General features: G+C 53.4%; 1 protein-coding gene across 4 annotated transcripts; it reads left to right on the top strand.

Moving 5' to 3' along the window:
- The first annotated feature begins 8,122 nt into the window (after window positions 1–8,122).
- Window positions 8,123–22,231, top strand: LDB1 (LIM domain binding 1). Of its 4 annotated transcripts, none has more exons than XM_039465252.2 (11): window positions 8,123–8,565; window positions 17,167–17,269; window positions 17,404–17,448; window positions 17,559–17,634; window positions 17,735–17,837; window positions 18,005–18,177; window positions 18,700–18,822; window positions 19,054–19,137; window positions 19,230–19,353; window positions 19,559–19,701; window positions 20,416–22,231. In XM_039465252.2, exons 1-11 carry the CDS (start codon window positions 8,541–8,543, stop codon window positions 20,644–20,646), a joined length of 1,230 nt encoding a protein of 409 aa, XP_039321186.1. In that variant the 5' UTR covers window positions 8,123–8,540; the 3' UTR covers window positions 20,647–22,231. The 4 variants fall into 4 exon arrangements, with proteins under 4 accessions (XP_039321186.1, XP_039321185.1, XP_039321187.1 ...); XM_039465251.2 differs by having other exon boundaries at window positions 8,281–8,565; window positions 19,559–19,707; XM_039465253.2 differs by lacking the exon at window positions 8,123–8,565 and adding an exon at window positions 13,647–14,244 and having other exon boundaries at window positions 19,559–19,707.
- Window positions 22,232–23,079: the final 848 nt, after the last annotated feature.

Raw genomic sequence — 23,079 nt, 5'->3', positions numbered from 1 at the left:
AGTCAGGAATTCAAGACCAGCCTGGCCAACATGGTGAAATCCCATCTCTACTAAAAAAAAAAAAAAAAAAAAAAAAAAAAATTAACAGGGCGTGGTGGCACATGCCTGTAGTCCCAGCTACTCAGGAGGCTGAGGCAGAAGAATCACCTGAACCCAGGAAGCAGAGATTGTAGTGAGCTGAGATCTTGCCACTGCACTCCCAGACCACAGAGTGAGACTCTGTCTCAAAAAAACAAAAACAAAAACAAAAACAATCTAGAAGCGCCGGGCGTGGTGGCTCACGCCTGTAATCCCAGCACTTTGGGAGGCCGAGGCGGATGGATCACGAGGTCAAGAGATCGAGACCATCCTGGTCAACATGGTGAAACCCCGTCTCTACTAAAAATACAAAAAATTAGCTGGGCATGGTGGCGCGTGCCTGTAATCCCAGCTACTCAGGAGGCTGAGGCAGGAGAATTGCCTGAACCCAGGAGGCGGAGGTTGTGGTGAGCCGAGATCGCGCCATTGCACTCCAACCTGGGTAACAAGAGCGAAACTCCGTCTCAAAAACAAAAAACAAACAAACAAACAAAATCTAGAAGCTTGGTGTGGCAGTGCAGGCCTGCAGTCCCAGATACTCAAAAGACTGAGGCAGGAGGACTGCTTGAACCCAGGAGTTCAAGTCCAGCCTGGGCAACACAGCAAGACTGTAAAATAAGAAACAGACTGGCTGGGCATGGTGGCTCATGCCTGTAATCCTAGCACTTTGGGAGGCCTAGACAGGCAGATCACTAGGTCAGGAGAATGAGACTATCCTGGTCAACACAGCGAAACCACGTCTCCACTAAAAATACAAAAATTAGCGAGTCATTTTGATTTGGGTAGGCAAAAAAAAAAAAAAAAAAAAAAAAAAAAAAAACAGCCGGGTGTGGTGGCAGGCACTGGTAGTCCCAGCTATTCAGGAGGCTGAGGCAGGAGAATTGCTTGAACCTGGGAGGTGGAGATTGCAGTGAGCCAAGATTGCGCCACTACATTCCAGACTGGCGACAGAGTAAGACTCTGTCTCAAAAAAGCAAAATAAAAAAATAAAAAAACAAAAAAACTGCCGGGTGTATGGCTCACACCTATAATCCCAACACTTTGGGAAGCCAAGGCAGGCAGATCATGAGGTTAGGAGTTCAAGACTAGCCTAACCAATATGCTGAAACCCTGTCTCTACCAAAAAAATAACAAAAATCGGCCAGGCGTGGTGGCGCGAGCCTGTCGTCCCAGCTACTAGGGAGGCTGAGGCAGGAGAATCGCTTGAGCCCAGGAGGAAGAGGTTGCAGTGAGCTGAGACTGAGCCACTGTACTCCAGCCTGGGCAACAGAGTGAGATTCCATCATAAAAACAAAAAACAAAAAACAAGGGCCAGGGTCAGGCAGTGGGTCATGTCTATCCATAATCACAGCACTTTGGGAGGTCAAGGCAGGAGGATCACTTGAGGCCAGGAATTCAAGACCAGCCTGGCTAACAGCAAGAAACCTGTCTCTACAAAAAATAAAAAAGTTAGGGGGGCATAGTGGTGTGTGCCTACAGTCCTAGCTACTTGGGAGGCTGAGGCAGAAGAACTGTTTGAGCCCAGAATTTTGAGGCTGTAGTTACCTATGATCATACCACTGCACTCCAGCCTGGGTGACAAAGCAAGATCCTGTCTCAAAAAAAAAAGGGGGAGGCTATAATCCCAGCACTTTGGGAGGCTGAGGCAGGCGGATCACCTGAGGTCGGGAGTTCAAGACCAGCCTAACCAACACAGAGAAACCCTGTCTCTATTAAAAATACAAAATTAGCTGGGTGTGGTGGCACATGCCTGTAATCCCAGCTACTTGGGAGGCCCAGGCAGGAGAACTGCTTGAACCTGAGAGGCAGAGGTTGCGGTGAGTGGAGATTGAGCCATTGCACTCCAGCCGGGCAATCCCAGCATTATGGGAGGCAAAAGGGCATGGATCACTTCAAGGCCAACATGGTTAAACCCCATCTCTACTAAAAATACAAAATTAGCCAGGTGTGGTGGTGCACACCTGTAATCCCAGCTACTTGGGAGGCTGAGGCAGAAGAATAGCTTGAACCCGGGAGGTGGAGGTTGTAGTGAGTTGAGATTGTACCGCTGCACTCCGGCCTGGGAAACAAAGCAACACTGTCTTGAAAAGGAAAAGAGATAAGAAAAGAAATAGCTGAGCGCGGTGGCTCAAGCCTGTAATCCCAGCACTTTGAGAGGCCGAGGCGGGTGGATCACAAGGTCAAGAGATCGAGACCATCCTGGTCAACATGGTGAAACCCCGTCTCTACTAAAAATACAAAACATGGCCGGGTGTGGTGGCTCACGCCTGTAATCCCAGCACTTTGGGAGGCCAAGGCGGGTGGATCATAAGGTCAAGAGATCGAGATCATCCTGGTCAACATGGTGAAACCCCGTCTCTACTAAAAATAAAAAAAATTGGCTGGGCATGGTGGCGCGTGCCTATAATCCCAGCTACCCGGGAGGCTGAGGCGGGAGAATTGCCTGAACCCAGGAGTCGGAGGTTGCAGTGAGCCGAGATCGCGCCATTGCACTCCAGCCTGGGTAACAAGACTGAAACTCTGTCTCAAAAAAAAAAAAAAAAAAAAAAAAAAAAAGAGCCGGGCTTGGTGGCTCAAGCCTGTAATCCCAGCACTTTGGGAGGCTGAGGCGGGTGGATCACGAGGTCAAGAGATTGAGACCATCCTGGTCAACACGGTGAAACCCCATCTCTACTAAAAATGCAAAACATTAGCTGGGCATGGTGGCACGTGCCTGTAATCCCAGCTACTCACGAGGTTGAGGCGGGAGAATTGCCTGAACCCAGGAGGCAGAGTTGCGGTAAGCCCAGATCGTGCCATTGCACTCCAGTCTGGGTAACAAGAACGAAACTCCGTCTCAAAAAAATAAATAAATAAATAAAATAAAATAAGAAAAGAAATAAACAAAAAGCCAGAATGTCTCTGAATTGATCCTTTAAAAATGGTTAATTTGGGCCGGATGCTGTGGCTCATGCCTGTAATCCTGACACTTAGGGAGGCTAAAGCGGGCAGATCATGAGATCAAGAGATCGGGACTATCTGGGCCAACATGATGAAACCCTGACTCTACTTTAAAAAAAAAAAAAATAGCTGGGCATGGTGTGCCATGCCTGTAGTCCCAGGTATTCGGGAGTCTGAGGAAGGAGAATCTCTTGAACTCGGGAGGTGGAGGTTGCAGTCAGCTGAGGTCACACCACCGCACTCCAGCCTGGCAACAGAGCAAGACTGTCTCAAAAAAAAAAAAAAAGTTAATTTTATGTTATGTGAGTTTTACTATACCCACAGAGAGAATACCGGGCACTTATACGCATCTATACGAATCAGCTAAGCCTCCAGTCCTCCAGGGTATTGTCATTAAGTTGAAGACCCTCCCTCCACATAGGCTCCACCTCTGTCTGCCAGGTTTCTGTGACTTCTCTTTTATTTTTGAGACGGAGTTTTCCTCTTGTTGCCCAGGCTGGAGTGCAATGGCAAGATCTCAGCTCAATGCATCCTCCACCTCCCGGGTTCAAGTGATCCTCCTACTTAAGCCTCCCGAATAGCTATTGCACACATGCGTCACTATGCTTGGCTAATTATTAGTTTTTTGAGACGGAGTTTTGCTCTTGTTGCCCAGGCTGGAGTGCAATGGGGTGATCTCGGCTCACTGCAACCTCCATCTTCTGGATTCAAGCGATTCTCCTGCCTCAGACCCCCATGTAGCTGGAATTACAGGCATGAACCACCAAGCCCAGCTAACTTTGTATTTTTAGTAGAGATGGGGTTTCTTCATGTTGGTCAGGCTGGTCTCGAACTCCCGACCTCGTGATTCACCTGCCTTGGCGTCCCAAAGTGCTGGGATTACAGGCACGAGCCACCACGCCTGGCCAATTTTTTGTATTTTTTTAAGTAGAGATGGAGTTTCTACATGTTGGTTAGGCTGGTCTCGAACTTCTGACCTCAGGTAACCTGCCCACCTCAGCCTCCCAAAGTGCTGGGATTGTGGGCATGAGCCACCGTGCCCAGCCCTATTCTTGCCTATACCACAATTCCCAGAGATGCTCCAAAGATGTTCTCCTCTCCCTCTCCAGGTTTGATTCACACTAGAAGTAATGCAAGGAGTGAAGCACTGGGTCAAGTGCTTGTTAGCTCTGTTATCTTAGCCAAGTTACCTAACTTCCCTAAGTGGAATTCCTCTAGAAGCCTCAATCACCTTTTTTTTTGAAATGGAGTTTCGCTCTTGTCGCCCAGGCTGGAGTGCAATGGCAGGATCTTGGCTCACTGCAAACTCTGCCTTCTGGGGTTCAAGTGATTTTCCTGCCTTAGTTTCCCGAGTAGCTGGGATTGCAGGCATGGGCCACTGCGCCCAGCTAATTTTTGTGTTATTAATAGAGACAGAGTTTTGCCATGTTTGCCAGGCTGGTGACCTCAGGTGATCCACCCACCTTGGCCTGCTGAAGTTCTGGGATTACAGGTGTGAGCCACCTAGCTCAGCCCAATCACTTATTTTAACCACCCATTCAACAGTATTTAGATGCTATTTTCTTACCGGTAACTGGGCCACTAAATAGGCTATAGTGTCAGTGGGAGTGAGAGAGGCAATCTTCCCAGAGAAGGTGAAGCTAGAACTAAGGTGTTAAGGAACCATTAACTAGTAGGTGAAGAAGAGGGAGAACAGTGTTTTGCAGGCAAGTTTAAATTTATTATCATCTCTGAACTTCAGTTTTCCTACTTGTTAATGGAGGTAATAGCACCTTCTTCCAAAGGTCTTCAAGCAAGGTAAATGAGTCAACAGGTGTAAAAGGCCTAGTGCACTGCCTGGCACTAGTGCATGCTCAACTAAGGCAGTTTTTTCTTCCTTCCTAACCTACCTTCCACACGTGTAATTTAGAAGAAGGAAATCTCAGATTCACAGGAGGCAAAGACCTTTTAAAGCAGGCGTCCCCAAACTTTTTACGCAGGGGGCCAGTTCACTGTCTCTCAGATCGCTGGAGGGCCGCCACATACTGTGCTCCTCTCACTGACCACCAATGAAAGAGATGCCCCTTCCTGAAGTGCGGCGGGGGGCCGGATAAATGGCCTCAGGGGGCCGCATGCGGCCCGCTGGGCGTAGTTTGGGGACGCCTGTTTTAAAGAGTGGGTTGTAATCCCCCTTATCCACCCAGGTGATCACCATTGTGTTGATCACCATGGAATCTGACCAAGCTAGTTGTTTGGAATAAGTGGCCTTAGGGGTAAGTGGACACAGGATTGGGGGAAGGCAAATTCATGAACAGAAGAGAGCCGGTGGTCAAGGCAGGTATTCCCCCTCCTCCACATCATCTCAAATTGTCCTGCCAATCCAGCCCCCTCCTGACTCTCTTGGAATTAGATAATCTTAAAAAAAAAAAAAAAAAAGGGGAGAAAGGAACACATATCTTTCTTTATATTTTTCTTTTTTTTTTTTTTTTTTGAGATGGAGTTTCGCTCTTGTTACCCAGGCTGGAGTGCAATGGCGCGATCTCAGCTCACCGCAACCTCCGCCTCCTGGGTTCAGGCAATTCTCCTGCCTCAGCCTCCTGAGTAGCTGGGATTACAGGCACGCGCCACCGTGCCCAGCTAATTATTGTATTTTTAGTAGAGACGGGGTTTCACCATGTTGACCAGGATGGTCTCGATCTCTCGACCTCGTGATCCACCCGCCTCGGCCTCCCAAAGTGCTGGGATTACAGGCTTGAGCCACCGCGCCCGGCCTATATTTTTCTTTTCTTTTTTTTTTTTTTTTTTTTTTTTTTTTGAGACAGAGTTTCGCTCTTGTTACCCAGGCTGGAGTGCAATGGCGCCATCTCGGCTCACCGCAACCTCCGCCTCCTGGGTTCAGGCAATTCTCCTGCCTCAGCCTCCTGAGTAGCTGGGATTACAGGCACGCGCTGCCATGCCCAGCTAATTTTTTTGTATTTTTAGTAGAGACGGGGTTTCACCATGTTGACCAGGATGGTCTCGATCTCTTGACCTCGTGATCCACCCGCCTCAGCCTCCCAAAGTGCTGGGATTACAGGCTTGAGCCACGGCGCCCGGCTATATTTTTCTTTTTCTATCTTTTTTTCATTTTTAGAAGATCTTCGTACAGAAGAGAAAGGAACACATATCTGCAGGACTACCTGGCTGATGCTGGACTAGGTGACTGGGTGTACATTGTCTAGTTTGATTCTCACCAAGTCATAGATACCAATGGCAGAGGATAAAGCTAGTGCTCCGAGTGGGGTGGTCAGTCGTCTGCAATCACTCAGCTAGTGTGGAGCGAAGCTTACATTCAATACAAACCTAGGTATCCACAATTCCAGGCCCATGTTCTGTTGTCTTAGGTTTTCTCTACTCCCTCTAGTGCTGACCTTTGTCTGGGAGAATGCGGGAGGGGGTGCACTCAGTCAGGGGATGCTGCCAAGGAGATACTTGTGTGAGTGTGGATGGCTTCAGTCAGGTCCTCTCTGCTCCTGGTGGGGGTGGGGATGGGGAAACTTGGGGGTGGGAGAATCCACAATGTAGAGCTCCTCCTCCCCCATCCTAAGCACATGGTAGAGAGGGTCTCCATTCCTAGGCAGGCCTTCTTTTCAATCCTCCAACTCTGCACCCTTCCATCATTTCATGCTCCCTCAGCAAAAACCTAAGGTGGAGAGAAGAGGTTTCATAAACACTTAAGCCTCTGCATCTGTAACCCTCCCCCAGCCAGTCAAGCCAGCCGTGCAGACTCTCAGCCAGAGTGAGGGAACCAAACAGCCTTCTCAACCAACACCCCTTTAAGTAACAAAGAGAAGAACCCCCTATCCAGTCTAGGCCAGATGCCCTAGGGAGGAGGCACTAGTCAAAGTCCCCAACCTTTATCCCTGGAGCCCATGATGAAGCTTAAAGAAAAACTAGCAGCTGGGGACCCCAGGAGGGAGGGGGTCAACTCTCTTACTCCAGGCGGCTCCCTCCCTTCCCTCCTCCAGGCTAATAGGTATTTCCTGTTTATAAGGCAGCTAAAGCTGAGCTTTTGGGAAGAAATGGTGATGGAGGCCCTCCCCTCCTAGGGCTGGGTTGGGGAGTCCTTGAATTGTGACTGAAGGTTGGGAGGCTCCTCCTTGGGGAAGGAGTGTTCCTTATATTGGCCATCCATATCATCTCCCCGCCAACCCCCCACGGCCCACAGCCTCTGCCTCTCTGGGTTAGGGGGCACTGGAAGGGCCTGTTTCCTGTTCTCATCTCCGAAGCCCTCAAAGGAGAGCAGCTTCCAGGCAGGGGGGTCGGAGGCAGTGGTGGGGGGGGGGGGTTGGTACGGAGGTGAAGGCGCCAAGGCTGGAGAAAGGGGAAAGGGAGGAGAGTATCTTGACTGCTGCGTCAGTCGGTAAAGAGGAAGGATGGCCTCGTATTGCCCCTCCGTAATCCAATCTGGTGGTTATTCCTCAGCCTCTCCGCCACCCCCAGCAAAACGCAGATCCCAAGCCCTTAGGCGGAGGAGGGCGGGGACCCCACTTAATTAACCCTTTTAGTTCTAGTCCCAACTGGTTTCGCAGGCAAAGGAGGAGTGGTTAATTTAGGGAGGGGGTGAGTTGGGGGGTTGCTACAAGAATTAAGAGAATGCTTTTTTGCCCACCCAGTTTAGGGTAGGGACGCGAAACAAGGGGCCTCTAGAAGAAGGCTGGCATCTCAGCAGGGAGCACGAGCAGGGGGTCGGCAGTCCCTTTCCCCTCCTAGAGCGCTGCCCGCGGTGGAGAGAGCTACACCTCACTGCCCACCCCGGCTCCGCCTTCCCTAGCCGCGGCTCCCGCTCCGGCTCAGCCAGGCTCCCCACCCGGCTGCACCCGGAGGACCGACACCGAGCGCTCGGCTGCGCCTCCGAGCCCTCCCCCTCGCCTTCCCCCTCGCCCTCCCTCTCTGGGGTCTCTGCCTCCGTCTCCTTTTTTAAAAGCTGCGTCACATGCATGCCGTTCCCTGAGCGCTCGCGGCCCCTCGCCGCCCGCCCGTCGCGCGGCGCACGCACGTCGTCGCTTGCTGCGCGCTCTCCCGGGTCACTTTGACACGGCTCTCCCCTCCCACTAGCAGGACAATTAGCATATTAATAAAGCCCGGCCCTGCCCGGCTCGGTCTGGGGAGCCGGCGCCGGCGCGAGGGAGCGCGAACGCCAGGGCGGAGAGGGGGGCGCTCGGCGACGACGACTACGGCGGCGGCGGCTGGGAGGGCGGCGGGAGCGCACAGACACGCACACGCACACGCGCACACACGGACACACACTCCGCGGACGCACACCCGCGCGCACACACGCAGAGGCCGCTCGCCTTCCTGCTTGGCTTCCTTCCTGTCTGCTCCGCGCCTGACAGGCCCCTCGCTGCAGCCAGGGGCCGCCCGCACCGGGCCGAAACCGGGCCGAAGCCGGGCCGGGCGGGCAGCGGGGGCCGCGGGCGGCGGCGGCGGCTCATGCCCGGCCTGTCCCCTCGAGGGGCGGGCACCGTGACTCGGCTGGGTCCCCAGCGGCGGGCGATGTGAAGATGTCAGTGGGCTGTGCCTGTCCTGGTGAGTGGGGCGCGCGGCCACCCGGCCCCTCCCTGCCCAACTCTCCCCGCGGACCCCTCACCCCGTGTTTGGCGAGAACTTGTGTGGGGGGGCGTCGATGGCATGGGGGAGGCCGAGGGCTGGAAGGGCTACGCGGGGCCTGAGGCCGGCGGGTAGGGTTTTCCCCAACTGTATAAATGCGTAGCAGCTCAGAGGCACGGGAAGGAGACGCCAGGGGTGGCTTATGTGTATGTCTTTTTGGGGGGAGGCTAATTGGTGAGAGGTTTGGGGGGGCTGAAATTCTCAGAATTCCAGGTTGTAAGCCAATCAGAAGTGACTCTGGACTTTTGACCCCCCCCCTCAGGTCACCATAGAGTTGTGATTGGCTGGTTTGGGCTGCCCCCGCTTGTCTGCTGCCCATTGCCTCTTACCTATCCTGTGACATTCCCCCCATGCTGTTAATGAGGACCCTGTTTGCAGGGAGGTAGTTGATTAGGGCCCATCTTGCCCTCCTTCAACTTTTCCTGCCTGTTGCCAGGGAAGGTTTGGCCCTCCTGAGGCACTGGAGGTACTCCTAAGAGGTGCCAGATAATTAGACTCTTGGGTCTGGCATCTCTGCCCTAGTGGGAGGGCAGTCTAGGAAATAGAGTGATTTGTGGAGAGGTGAGCTGGGGGAGCAATTCTTGGCCCCAAACTGAGAACTTGAGAGAGGACCCAGGCTCAGATCCCTGCCTCCTCAAAACACATGTCAACTTTTGCCAGGGATAGCCTAGGTCTGAGATTTTTTTCTGGTGGGGCTGGGTGGGTCTACCTCACTGCCAGGAGGAAAGGGAGCAGCCATGCGCCTGGAGAGGTAGTCTACAGAGGGCCTCACAGCACCGTGTCTGTCTCCAGCCCCAGGACTCAGGGTCCTGGAATTGGCCCTTCTGCCCCAGACTGGAGTCAGCTTTCTCTGGGAAGTCAGTGTCCCTGAATGTAGCCTGGTTTGGCTACATACTTCACAACTGGACACCCCCCACTCCCCCACAAATCCCCAAGGGGAAGCTACCAGTGAGGAAGCTTCCTTGAAAATCATGTGACCCAGGCCAAGCTGGGCTGGGCACACACTTCAGGTGCCTGCTGAGGCTGATGTTTAAGGGGCATGGGACCCAGAAGGAGGGCTAAGGGAACCTAAGAATCCTAGAATATCCGGGTTTGGGAACCACTAGCTGGTGCTGCAGAGAGTTGAGGAAAGGAGAGGCAAGAGCTTGCCAAGCTGGAATCCTGCCTGGCCCCATCATCCCTCCTCCTACCAGTTTAGTGTACATGTTTATATGTGTGTATTTTCTCTCCTATGATTGCCCCATGCTGGGTACCTGGTTCGGATCCATCATGTTCTTAGCCCACCCCAGGGCAGAGCAAAAATTAAGGATCTGAACAAGCTAGAGGGATGAGTCTTAAATTTTGATTCTTAGTTCCTACAAATGTTGGGTAAGGGGATATGTATGTATGGAGGGGTTGTCAGGCTGGAGGTGCATGGGAGGTTGGCCCTGAAGTTGGGGCAGGGTGCCTGGGTTTAGTGGGAGGAGAGATAAAGTCTCTCCTTCTTAGTCTCCTGGAGCAGCATGGGAAAAGGAAGAGGGCCCAAGCCCAGGGGTATGTGGGTGGGTGAGGAGACAACTTCAGTCAGTGCCCCAGAAGACATGTTCCTTTTGTGTCTAGTGGTCTGACGGAGGGAGAAGGGGCAAAAGATAGGGAAGAGTAGGGAGTCTTTTTCCAGATCGTGAAGAAGTCTTATAGATTGATGCCATAGAGGTTGGATGGAGGTTAGACTTCAAGGAGAACCACTCAGGGAGGGGCTTGAGAATAGAGTGGAGGTGGGGAATAGTAGCAGTTGGGGTTAGAGAGGGGACCCAACTTGCGGCTTGCTTGGGTGAGGGAAGCACATGCTTGAACACGAGGGCCGCCTGGCAGCATGTAGCAGTCCAGGCCCGAAGACTTCCCCCACCTTGAGCAGCCCTGGGGTGAGGGCTGAGGTGCCCTGGCAGGCCGCCTGCCGCCTGCCTGCCTGCCTGCCTGTCTGTCTGAGTCTCTCCTTTGTGCTCTGCTGTCTCCGGGCTCCTCCTCCTCCCCCAGCCCGGCAGAGACAGCACATGCCCCACACATGTGACTGAGGGAAGCCAGAGCGCACACAGACCCACACACATGCACACGCAGAAACACCACAAGATACACACATATACACGCCCAGCTCCCATAGTGCTCCTGGGGTGAGGACCAGCTTCTGGGGCTGGAATGGCTGAGAACAGGGAGAGCGTCTGCTAAGGGCATCACCCTGAGCAAGATGCTGAGGGGGCTAGGGCCTGTCTGGGGCAGCCTGTGGCTCAGAAGGGTTAAGGCAGGGAGGAGTAGGGGGAGGGGAGGAGGCAGCAGTGGTGGCGGCTGGGAGCCAGGAGAGGAGGATGGCAGAGCGCCAGGCCAACGGGAGGCCGGGCACAGACAAAGGAAGGGGGGCAGGCACACTGGAGGCCTGGGTCAGGGAGCCCCAGGGGCCCAGGCAGGGGGCAGTGCTGGTACATCATCCTGTGGGCTGGGGCAGGCGGCTGTCCTTTGAGTCCCCACCTCCAGGAGGAGTACGTTCCCTCATCATCTTTGTCATTCTTTGCTGCTCCCTCCACCTCACCACTAATTCTAAGGCCTTGTAACTCAGATTTGCTCTTTTTAGCTGGACCTGTTCTGCCCCTGTGCAACTGGGTGAATCGGGTCAGAGCAGAGAAAGGAGCAGACTTGCTGGAGAAGGAGAACTAGGAGAAAGCCTGTTTTAAATGATTTGCCAGTCTTGATACATCTTGGCATTTAGGGGCTCCTCCACCCCACAGTGAGACTGGAGGGCCGTTGTAGTTCCTCCTGTCTGAGGAGACAGGCTAGATGGGGGTTCTGAGCTCTGGGCTGGAGGCAGAAGCCAGAGCTCATACCCTCCTCCCCATGTGGACAGTGATTTGAGGCCTGGAGGGGGAAGGGAATAGGAATGGCTGCAGGGCTTGGCTTATATCCAGTGGGTTTAGAAGTGCAGGGTTCAACCCACGCCCCCAACCCACCCCAGTCATCTTGTCTCAGTGAGATCTGTTAGAATCTCACTGTTAGGGTATTTGGCCCTATATACTATGAGGATCTCTTGAGGTACTGCCTGTGAATGCACTTTGGAAAGTTTAAAGGCAGTGGGGGAGAAGTGGGGCTACCCAAGCTATAAATTTGAGAGTCAGTGGGAATGTCTTAAGTCCTGGTGATAGGCTATATGTTGCAGTCTGGCTGAATGTCATACATTTCAGTATGTTTGTGAAAGCTGAGGTTTATCGTATGGCCAGGCTTTGATGAGGAATGGTACGCAGGTTTCAGAGGGTGATTTCTAGGTTAAGTCCTTGCATAATAAATGATCGGGGTGTGTATGTGATAGGCTGTCACAGGATTAGGGGTTATAACACAGTTTTTGTGTCTGTATTAAGGTCAGGATGCCTAAGTGTTATAGGTCCCAGTGTGGTGTATGACTTAGACTCTGTGTGTGTGTGTGTGTGTGTGTGTGTGTGTGTCCAGGATTTGGGTATATTTAGGATTTGAGATATATCATAGGCTGATGGCCAGACGCGGTGGCTCACACCTATAATTCTAGCACTTTGGGAGACCAAGGCTGGTGAATCACCTGAGGTCAGGAGTTCGAGACCAGCCTGGCCAACATAGCAAAACCCTGTCTCTACTGAAAATACAAAAATTAGCTGGGTATGGTGTCACACACTTGTAATCCCAGCTACTCGGGAGGCTGAGGCAGAAGAATCACTTGAACCTGGGAGGTGGAGGTTGCACTGAGCCGAGATCGCACCACTAAACTCCAGGCTAAGCAATGGAGCAAGACTCCGTCTCAGGCAAAAAAAAAAAAAAAAAAAAAGAGATATCACAGTATGAAATGTGTATCAGGTACTGATTTATGTGAAAGTGAGATGTGTTATTTATGTGGAAGATGTTCACAGAGCCAGGTGCAATATTATTGCACAGTTAACTAGTGAGTATGTCATGAGAAATCCTGTCCTTGGAGTTATGTGTGAATATAGTTGGGGGCAGGGACAGGGAGTAGAGAAGCAGACACTCAAATTGCAAAGAAGGAAATAGAAAGTTCGTGCCCAGCCTTCCCTTGTGTGTGTGTGTGTGTGTGTGTGTGTGTGTACATACGTGTACTGTTTTCCTTTTCCTATCTGTCCAAGAGCAGGGCCTGGAGCCCTACACAAGTTTTAGAAATACCTGCTCCTGCTGCAACAAAATTACCTTAGGAAAAAAATAGCAATACCTGCTCCCTTGGGATGCCCCTGCTGGATGGGAGTACAGACCCTACCCACTAACCATATACCTTTTTTTTCTGGGGCGGTGGGGAGGATTCAGCAGCAAACTAGGCTCCTTCTGGGAACTCTTGGATGGCCAAGTTGGCTTTCCCTAGCTCTGACAATGTATCTTTCCCTGGCACCCACTCGTCTTCAGTGGTAGTGGTGGGGAAGGGGGCTTCCTTTTAAGAGGTATCTAAGTCAAGGCTTGGAACTTAGCTGGGTTGGGGGCAGGGAAGACTGCAGTGTCCCCCTCTTCAATCAGTATTTACTGGCTGATGTCAGAATGTGTCTCTGTCAAAAATAACCCCCTGGAGCCTCCCCCCATCTGCTCCGGGATTTCACCAGGGGAGCCCAGGGTGGCAGCCCGGGCCAGCCTTCAACCTGAGCCATCACAGGGGCGAGGAAGAGAGGTTTGGGAGGTGCTTTGAAGATCTTGGAGTCTGCAGAGAGGAGCCCACACTCCTCCATCTGTGCGAGTGGCTTTGGCCCCCGTGCTCGCTCCTGAGCACCGTGCCTGGGGCTGGGAGGAGGCGGGCTGCATTTCGTTCCTGGCCCCTACAGGCCTCTCCTCCATCCAGGTCTCTCTCAGCCCAGTCTGATCCGTCCCGTCTCTCCCAGTCTCTATCTCTCTTTTGTTTTTCTCAGCAGTCCCTCCGTCCCAGCCTCCCTCCCCTCCTTCGCTCTTCCTCTTTCCTCGCAGGGAGGGGGCGGGGCCGGTGGGGGCAGCTCCACCCTCCGCCCGCCCTGGGGCCTCATTCTGAGCGAGGCTCGGAGAGAGCGAGCGGGGAGGGAGGGAGGGAGGCAGGGAGAGAAAGGGAGAAAGGCAGGCAGCCGGCGGGCGCTGTGTGTGTCTGAGTGTGCGAGTGTGAGTGAGTGTGAGTGCCGGGCCCTGCCTCTCCTGGTGCCCCCAGCAGAGGGGCCCGGTGGCCTGGGGAGGGCGGGTGGGCTGCTCGGAGGCAGAGGCAGCGAGAGGCGGCGGCGGGGAAAGCAGAGGAGGAGGAGGAGGAGAGAGGAAAGAGCGGAGCAGCCATTGTTGAGGGAAACCTTGCAAACAAAGAAGGCTCCGGACTCCCCGCGGCCCCCCGCCCCCCAGGCCGGCCCCCTGGCCCCCGGCCCCTGGCCCAGTGGCCATTGTAACTTTCCCCCGGGGCTGCGGCCGCCGCGGGGCTGGCTGAGGCTGTGCGTGCGAGTCTTTGTGCGGCCGGCGGAGTGGAGCTCCCAACCGGGCCTGCCCGTCCCACTCGGGACATGAGCGGCTGAAGTTGTCCCCCCTCAGCCCTCACCCTTGCCAGGACCCCTCTGGGCTTGCAGCCGCTCCCCGCACCTCTCCTGGCCCCCTCAGTTCTCCCAGGTAAGTCTGGGCACCCTGCAAGCCTGCTGGGGGTGGGCGGAAGGCCCTCAGCCTGGCCCGGGCCTGGTCTGCTGGCTGGGGGAGAGGTGCCCCAGCTCAGAGCAGCCGGGGTGCTCAGGCCTGCTGACCTGTGGCCAGCCCCTAAAGGAGGGGGCCTGCCCTCAGGTCAGCCTGGTTACCATGACAATGCCCAGCTGGAGGTGCCCCCCCTCAGCCCCAGATGCAGCTTCCTCCCTGAGAAAACTTTACTAGTTCTGGGCTCTTCTCTCCCCCTTCCTGAAGGCTTCCAGATTGCTAGAGGTGGGAAGGGGGCTATGGCTGTCTCTAGGGCTGGATGACACATCTCCCCTCCCCCCCCCCCCCCCCCCCCGCTCCCCACCTTGCTCCCTCTACCCCTGCTGCTGGGGACAGGCAGCAACAGGGACAGATGGTCTGGGTGATGTCCCTCCCCTTCTCTACTCACTCCCAAGCTCTTGTGCTGGGGCTACTGGGAGTTGTTGTGGCTCTGGAGGGATGCTGAGTTTGTGTCCATTCACTGGAGGAGCAAATAGAGGCCCAGAGCGTCGGGCTTTAGCTCCTTAGAGCTGTTTACCCAGTTTCAGACAATGCCTCTTCATTCTCTAGAGAGAGAAAGGAAGGCTCTGAGACTTTTTTTTTTTTTCAAAACTGTCGAGAAACCCAGGCGTCCTGCTTCCCTTCTCTTCAGGTTCTTGAGCTAACACATTTCTTCAAGTGGCCTCAAAACGGAGGAGGCAGGGGTGGTTAGGCTGTGGGAGAAAGGATGGCCTAATTGGAGGATGAGGGCCAGGTCTGAGAATCTGCTCTTGGGTTCATTGCCCAGGCCTGGCCTCTGGTGGGCTGTGTGAGCTTGAGCTTCCTGTGTGGCCTTAGTCTACCTGTCTTTGGAGTGGGGATACTTGGTGGCTTGGTGGGGACTGTCTCTTTCTGGAGACACAAGCTCAGTACAGACTGGCATGTGAAGACTGTGTGTGCTGTTCTTGGAGCATGTGGACGTGGCCCGTGAGAGCTTGTGCATGGGGTGAGGGCCTGTTGGGGGCACTCTGATTCTGCCTGGGGCTGCTGGGTTCCAGCCCTTGATAGGCATGTTGGGGCGAGCTGAGGGTGGAAGCCTGCTAGGCAGGATGAAGCACACGTGTGTGCAGGCACACACAGGCTCTGACTCTTGGCACCTTCAGGGACTGTGCAGTCTGGGACCTTCCTTTTGCCTGCATCGTGAGGACAAGGCCCTGGGGAGAGAATTAAATGACACATGTTGGCACAGGGTCTTCTTTTGTCTCTTCCCCCCAAGGAACAAAATAGATTTTGCATCTAAGTTGGGGAGGGGACATAGATACAGTCAATCCAGCTGCCCTCCCAAATACAGTCCAGTTTTAGGGACCCAAGGAAGCAAATGCGATTGGAGTCAGATGAACTTTTGGACTGTGCCTCAATTTCTTCTCCTTGAGTATGCCGCAGGTACTTCTGCAACTATTTCCCCCTCTCAGAGAAGGGACCCAGAGCTTGGGTTCTGTTCCCCTTCTCAGAGAAGGGGGAACAGTTGCAGAGGTACCTGGGGCATACCCAAGTATGAATTTAACACTGCTCCCTGTCAGAAAATAGTTTTCCAGGAACTGTTTGCTGTTAGGTGAGGTGAGAGAGAGGACATGTGCACATGCCCAGATACACACTAGCGAGACCCCTGTCGAGTGACCACTTGTCCCTAGACTGAGGGACATAGTTCCCGAACCACCTACTTTTCAATTGTAGGTAGAGTGGGATCCAAAGGAGATTCATCTGCCTGCCTCCCGTACTCCAAAACTCAAAAGAGAAAAGGGGTTGAGACTTTTGGGTTTCTGGTTTGCAGACAATACTCTACCCTTGGTAGGGATGGGGGTAGGGGCTGGGCTGATAAGCGAGTGGCCGTTAGTGGGGCTGCAGAAGGCCCAACTGGTTATCTGGTAGGCGGCACCCAACAAGCACCCACCCCCATTTATCTTTCTATCACTTGCCCTCCAAGACCCTGAGGTTGGAGGAGGGGCAGTTAGAAAATTCCCCCTGTTCCTCCCCCACTTTGGTCTCTAGAGGGCAATAGAGGGATCAGCTGGTAGAAATGCTGTAGGATGTGGGAATCAGAAGATCGGAGCTCAAGTCCTAGTTTTGACAGTTACTAGCTTTATGATCTTGGCAAGTTCCTTTGAGCCCTCCGTTGCCTCATCTGTAAAATGGGAATATTATGGTCAGCCCTGAAACTTCATAAGGTTATGATGATGATTTGATTTTATGAAACTACTTAGATTAAAAGGGGGTTTATCAAAATTATATTCTAGTGTTTGGATATTTATTTATTCTGTGATAATTCTTCCCAGCTTCAATTCCTCTTCTGTCGTCTAGGACTCAGCCAAATTAAGAAATAGGATCTTGGGTACAGCCGAGTTTAGACTGGTGATCCCTAGGGTAGCTGCCCCCTAGTCCGTCACTTTCTTGTAATCAGGCCAGGGAGTGCCATGAGACCAGTCCCTAACTACACAGTCTAGCAGGCTTATCGAAGAGCTCCCAAAAGGGAGTGAGGGGGCTCCTGTTTCTTTGAGAGACAGGGTCTCACTCTGTTGCCCAGGCTGAAGTTCAGTGGTATGATCTCTGCTCACTGCAGCCTCTAACTCCTGGGCTCAAGCGATCCTCCCTCCTCAGCCTCCCAAGTAGCTGGAACCATGGGCATGCGCCACCATACCCAGCTAACTTTTAAAATTATTTTTAGAGACAGGGTCTTGCTATGAGGCTGGTTGTGAGGTCTCGCTATGACACTCGTCCTTGCAGCCTTGACCTCCTGTGCTCAAGGAGTCTTCTTGCTTTGGCCTCCCAAAGTGCTAGGATTACAGACGTGAACCACCAAACCCGCCTATGACTCCTTTCTTTGTCTTCCAGGTTGTTCCTCAAAGTCATTCAAGCTGTACTCGCCGAAGGAGCCCCCGAACGGCAACGCCTTCCCCCCCTTCCATCCCGGCACCATGCTGGATCGGGATGTGGGGTGAGTGAGTCTGTTGGCCACTTCCTAACCCTTCTCCAGGTGGGATCCTGCTTGGAAAGGGGAGGGAGTAGCCCCCCCACCCCCAATAATTCCTATCTTCCACCCTCATTCTCATAGCCTCTTCCTTTACACAGCCCAACTCCCATGTACCCGCCTACATACCTGGAGCCAGGGATTGGGTAAGTGGAGTCCAGTGGGGAGGAAGGTGCTTTCCACTGGGAGAAGGCTGAGGTGGGGGTGGGGTAGGGAGGCTCTGCTCCTACTAACCTCCCTCCTTCACTTCTTCCAGGAGGCACACACCATATGGCAACCAAACGGACTACAGAATATTTGAGCTTAACAAACGCCTTCAGAACTGGACAGAGGTATGGCCAAGGGAAAATGGGCTGGGAGCAGGAGGGCCATCTGGGCACCCCATGGGATAGCTTATGACACGTGAACACATACATCTCACCATGCTTCTAGGAGTGTGACAATCTCTGGTGGGATGCTTTCACGACTGAGTTCTTTGAGGATGATGCCATGTTGACCATCACTTTCTGCCTGGAGGATGGACCAAAGAGATATAGTAAGTGGCCTCTGGGGTCTTTCTGTCAGGGTGTATACCTCCTGTGTAGTTCTAAGGTCTGGAAGTGGGTCTGGGAGTGCCAGGGGATGTCTAGCTTGGTAGGGGAGGCATCTGCCTGGCCCCTTTTGAAGTCCCTTTGTCCTGAAGAGTTTGTCCCATCTCTGCAGCCATTGGCCGGACCCTGATCCCACGCTACTTCCGCAGTATCTTTGAGGGGGGTGCTACGGAGCTGTACTATGTGCTTAAGCACCCCAAGGAGGCATTCCACAGCAACTTTGTGTCCCTCGACTGTGACCAGGGCAGCATGGTGACCCAGCATGGCAAGCCCATGTTCACCCAGGTCAGCAACCCAGCTGGATATGGAACGCCATGGCACCTGGGTTTGATTCCCTGTCTCTCTCCTAGTTTATACTCACAGCTGTTCCCCGGGGAGCCATAATGTGAAGTGACAAAATAAGAAGGGAGGGTTGCAGCCGTCAAGCAAACATGTATTGCGTTTATATGAGATAGTTTTCTGGGCCCCAGGGCTACACAAGTGAACAAGAGTCTGCCCTCACATAGCTTAGAGCAGATGGGTATATCACTAGCTGCATGGGGAGAGGACAAGATCTGTTAAGCTTTTCTACTGTCTGTGTGTGTGTGTGTGTGTGTGTGTGTGTGTGTGTACGTGGGTGTGTCTGCGCATGTGTCGTGTGTGTGTACAGGCCAGGTATATGGGTGGGGGTTGCTGCACCCAGATTTAATGTGCAGGTGACAAAAGTGTATGCAGTGGGAGAGTTGTAAGCAAATGGGAGATTGTAATAGACATATTTCAGGTATGGTATGTTGGGAGGGGGCAGGGTTGTGACAAGCCTGTCCCCAGGTATGTGTGGAGGGCCGGTTGTACCTGGAGTTCATGTTTGACGACATGATGCGGATAAAGACGTGGCACTTCAGCATCCGGCAGCATCGAGAGCTCATCCCCCGCAGCATCCTTGCCATGCATGTGAGTTTTGAACAGGAATCAGGCTGAAAGAGTGAAAGCAGACGGGGGAGGGGTGGAATGAGGCCTGCCATTTTCTGTGACCTTAGACAGGGTTAGGGTTTCTTCATCTGAACAGCAGTTTTAATAAGAGGCTGTCCTCTCTCAGGAGTGTCACAGTGCTCTCATGATAAGGCAGATGAGCAGAGGAAACCCAGGTGTCAGTGTTCTTGCTTGTCTTTTCTCCCACTCTAGGCCCAAGACCCCCAAATGTTGGATCAGCTCTCCAAAAACATCACCCGGTGTGGGCTGTCCAATTCTACTCTCAACTACCTCCGAGTGAGTCTCCAAGCACCCAGTTTCTGCCCCAGTCCATTTAGTCTCAGCTCCATGTCTGTCCCTTGACAAGCCACCTCCTGGTCTACCCCTAGCTCTGTGTGATACTCGAGCCCATGCAGGAGCTCATGTCCCGCCACAAGACCTACAGCCTCAGCCCCCGTGACTGCCTCAAGACCTGCCTTTTCCAGAAGTGGCAGCGCATGGTAGCACCCCCCGGTGAGTGCTTGCGCCTGTTCTTACCAAGATCTCACACTGCTCCCCAAAGCTATATCTTTATTTCCTTTTGAACTTTTCCCTGCCCCTTCCTTGCTCCTGGGTCTACAAAATTGGGATCAGGGCAGGCTCATGCTCCTTGGGAGCCACAGTGGAAAATAGGGGACCCAGGACACTCTCCCATCTGAGTCTCCTTTCCCCGGCACAGCGGAGCCCACACGTCAGCAGCCCAGCAAACGGCGGAAACGGAAGATGTCAGGGGGCAGCACCATGAGCTCGGGGGGTGGCAATACCAACAACAGCAACAGCAAGAAGAAGAGCCCAGCTAGCACCTTCGCCCTCTCCAGCCAGGTACCTGTAAGCATCTCGGCTTTCTTCTCTCTTCTGGGCTGCCCCACCACTCACCCTTGACCCCTGTCCAAGCCTGAGCTCACAGCAGGCATAAAAGCAAAAGACAGTTTTTCTCATGTACTCTGCCAGCATGGGCTGACCGCTTTTACTGGTGAGAGAGTCCTTGTCAGGGACTTGCATGGTTGTGATCACATAGACTCAGCCGTAGGAAGCTAGGGCATAAAAGGACAGAGACATCCGTGAGGACATAACGGACGTTGAGGACAGACAGCTTGGGGCTCACGTACCATCCAGCTCACACTCACACTGAGAGAGACATGAAGACTGGAGTGTTTGCAGATCTAGAATATACGCCCATGCCCATGCACACATGGCCCTCCCTCATGTTTTTGATCTGCTCCCTTTCTCTTACATGTGGACAGAAGTTGAGGAGTTCCCTAAAATTCTGGGGAGATGGACTAGGGAGCTAGGGAAGTAGAGTGATTTATAGAACTTAATGGATATGGGCTAAAGGCTGTGATGCTCTGGTGTCCTTCAGTGGGAAGGATTCCAGGAGCTGAGGGTGTCAGGAGTTGGGGTTTTTAATTTGGGTGTGAGGAGGGGGTGGGGACGCTTGAGCTTCCAGGGTGGGTATTGGGGCTCTGGGGGTATCTGCCGCCCTGGGCCGGGCGAGCCCTTGCCCCGATTATGTTTGGGGACCTCCGCCACTCTCAGGATGTGATGGTGGTGGGGGAGCCCACCCTGATGGGCGGGGAGTTCGGGGACGAGGACGAGAGGCTCATCACCCGGCTGGAGAACACCCAGTTTGACGCAGCCAACGGCATTGACGACGAGGACAGCTTTAACAACTCCCCTGCGCTGGGCGCCAACAGTCCCTGGAACAGCAAGCCTCCGTCCAGCCAAGAAAGCAAATCGGAGAACCCTACGTCACAGGCCTCCCAGTAAAAGGCCTTGCTGTGGCCACCCAGCGCTCTGCCAGCCTGTCCCACCCCTCGAAGCCCCAGGAAGCAGAAGACAGAATGAAGAGGCCGAGCATCTAAAATGGGCAGCCTTCATCCACCTGCTTCAGGGAGGAACTGGACTCGCTGGGGGCAGGTGCCAAGATTTGCCCCCCAGTGGCCCTGGGCTGGGCCTGGCCTCTGCAGAGCCTTTTGGGGGAAGGGGGTACTCGTGGATGCCTACGTGGAACCTGGGTCTCTGAGAAATGTCCTGACCACCCCCCAGGGCATTTGCCTCCATCCTCACCCCAGATTCTGGGTTTCCCATCCCCCTGACTTTACTCCTTTCAAGCCTGGGGGTTGTCTGTACCCACAGCCCTTAGGGACTTAAAGTTATGGGGCTTGGTTGAATGCCCCTTCCCCTAGGCAGCTGGTGATAGAGGGGTAAAGCTCTGGGCCCCTCCTTCCTGTTGCCACTTATCCCAGCTCCAAGTTTTTTTAAAAAATAATATTATTAAAAATGTAAGTTAAAAAAAATCATTCATGTCCCCCCTTTTCCCCCTATTAAAAGTCCAGCTACCTCCCTACTCTTGGCAGATGGGGGGGCGGCTAGGGCCCAGGTGGGGGTGAGAGTGGGGGAGGGGGTATGCATACCATTTTATACAGTGTGAGAGCTTCAGACCAAGGAGACACTTTGCCATCTCTCTGCCCCTTTCCTCTGGGGTGACTGCAGTTGGAGAAGGCATGCCATGGGGTTAGGGGACATCAGTGGCCACATTTTGGTGATAAACCCCTGATGTTATCTCTGTCTTTCCATCCTCTGGACTCTGGCCTGTCCTCCCTCGTGCTCGTGACTCCCTCTCTTCCAGCCCCACCCCCATGGTGTGCATATTCATTATGAGTCCTCCATGAGAGCAGTTGTCTAGGATGCAGGGAGGAGAGGCTTCCTCCCTTGGGGAGTGTGGAGGGAAGGGAACAGCCTTGTTTGTTGCTGTATTTTTGGTTTTGTCTCAGTTGGGCAGGCATGGGATGGGAGAGGTGCTTGGCCACTTTTCTCCGGAACCCTCTTCCCTCAGCCCCTCCAACTGCATATATAATCCTACTCTGCCCTTCACAGAGGGGAAGGAGCCACTGAACTGAGAACGTCCCGGCTCTAAGCCCCCCAGAGAAAAACAGGCCTTTGTACCCCCATCTGAGGTAGCCGGTCTTCGTCTGTCAGTATCCCCTGCCTCTCCTTCCTCGTAGAAGGGAGGAGCAGGAGGCAGCTGGGATCCTCAGCTTGGCCAGGGTGCATCCAGGAGCAGGGTTCCACTTGGCTGGGCCAGCTCTGTGGCTTTGCTGCCTTTTCCTGTGGCCAGTCCCAGGAAGTGCTAACACCACCTCTCTTCCCTCTGGATTCTGGGGTCCCCCACACCCTATTTCCTCCACTCCAGTTGCCATTTTTGGAAGGGTATTGAGTCAGGAGCTGAGGGGGTGGGGTGAGGAAGGTGGACAACCCACCCCAACTGTAATTTTTTTTTTTTTTTTTTTTTTTGGGCCATTTGAGTCATGTATGGTACCGATCAATAAAGAGACTTTTCGGTTTGACAGTGTCCTGGTTGGTCATTGATGCCTAATAATGACTCAGTCCAGGGCAATCTTTTCCCCATACTTGCATTTCCTAAGACTATGAATTGGGCCCCTTTACTCTGACCTCACATTTCCCCTCTTCTGAAGTTGTTCCCCTGAATTACACCTCTCCTTTACCCAAGACCCTACAGTTTGTTCCCAAGTGTCCCAACCTGGCCCCATCTCCCTGAAAAGTTGGGGGAAAGTTGGATTTTCCAGTCTGCTCCCCACCTCACCCCAAGACTGTTGCTTCTCACCCCTAGCTGTCATGGGGTGGCCAGACAGGTGGCCCTTCTTGGGCAGGTTCCTGTGCTAGACAGCCCTGAAGTATGCTATTGAGGGTGGGGTGGGAGAGGGAACTTGGCCTAGGAGGGGACTTTGGTTAGAGGATCTGTTGCTAGTGGTCTACTTAGAGTGCCTGGGAGATTTTTTTTTTTTTTTTTTTGAGACGGAGTTTCGCTCTTGTTACCCAGGCTGGAGTGCAATGGCACGATCTCGGCTCACTGCAACCTCCACCTCCCAGGTTCAGGCAATTCTCCTGCCTCAGCCTCCAGAGTAGCTGAGATTACAGGCACCCGCTACTATGCCCAGCTAATTTTTTATATTTTTAGTAGAGACGGGGTTTCACCATGTTGACGAGGATGGTCTCGATCTCTTGACTTCATGATCCACCCGCCTTGGCCTCCCAAAGTGCTGGGATTACAGGCGTGAGCCACCGCGCCCAGTCTGCCTGAGGGATTCTTACCCCTACCCAGCCCCCAGCCTGCTAGCCCAAGTGAGGCTTTTTATTTTATTTTTATTTATTTATTTTTTTGAGACAGAGTATCACACT

The sequence above is a fragment of the Saimiri boliviensis genome, chromosome 12, assembly GCF_048565385.1.
Source record: "Saimiri boliviensis isolate mSaiBol1 chromosome 12, mSaiBol1.pri, whole genome shotgun sequence".
NCBI classification, from domain to species: domain Eukaryota; kingdom Metazoa; phylum Chordata; class Mammalia; order Primates; family Cebidae; genus Saimiri; species Saimiri boliviensis.
The sequence above is the reverse complement of the archived record's forward strand: the minus strand, read 5'-3'. Positions and strand labels throughout refer to the sequence as shown.

Coding starts and splice junctions, on each gene's coding strand:
- LDB1 (XM_039465251.2), top strand. CDS start 8,541: ATGTCAGTGGGCTGTGCCTGTCCTG. Junction 17,449..17,558: donor TACCTGGAGCCAGGGATTGG/GTAAGTGGAGTC, acceptor CACTTCTTCCAG/GAGGCACACACCATATGGCA. Junction 19,354..19,558: donor GCGCATGGTAGCACCCCCCG/GTGAGTGCTTGC, acceptor TCCCCGGCACAG/CGGAGCCCACACGTCAGCAG.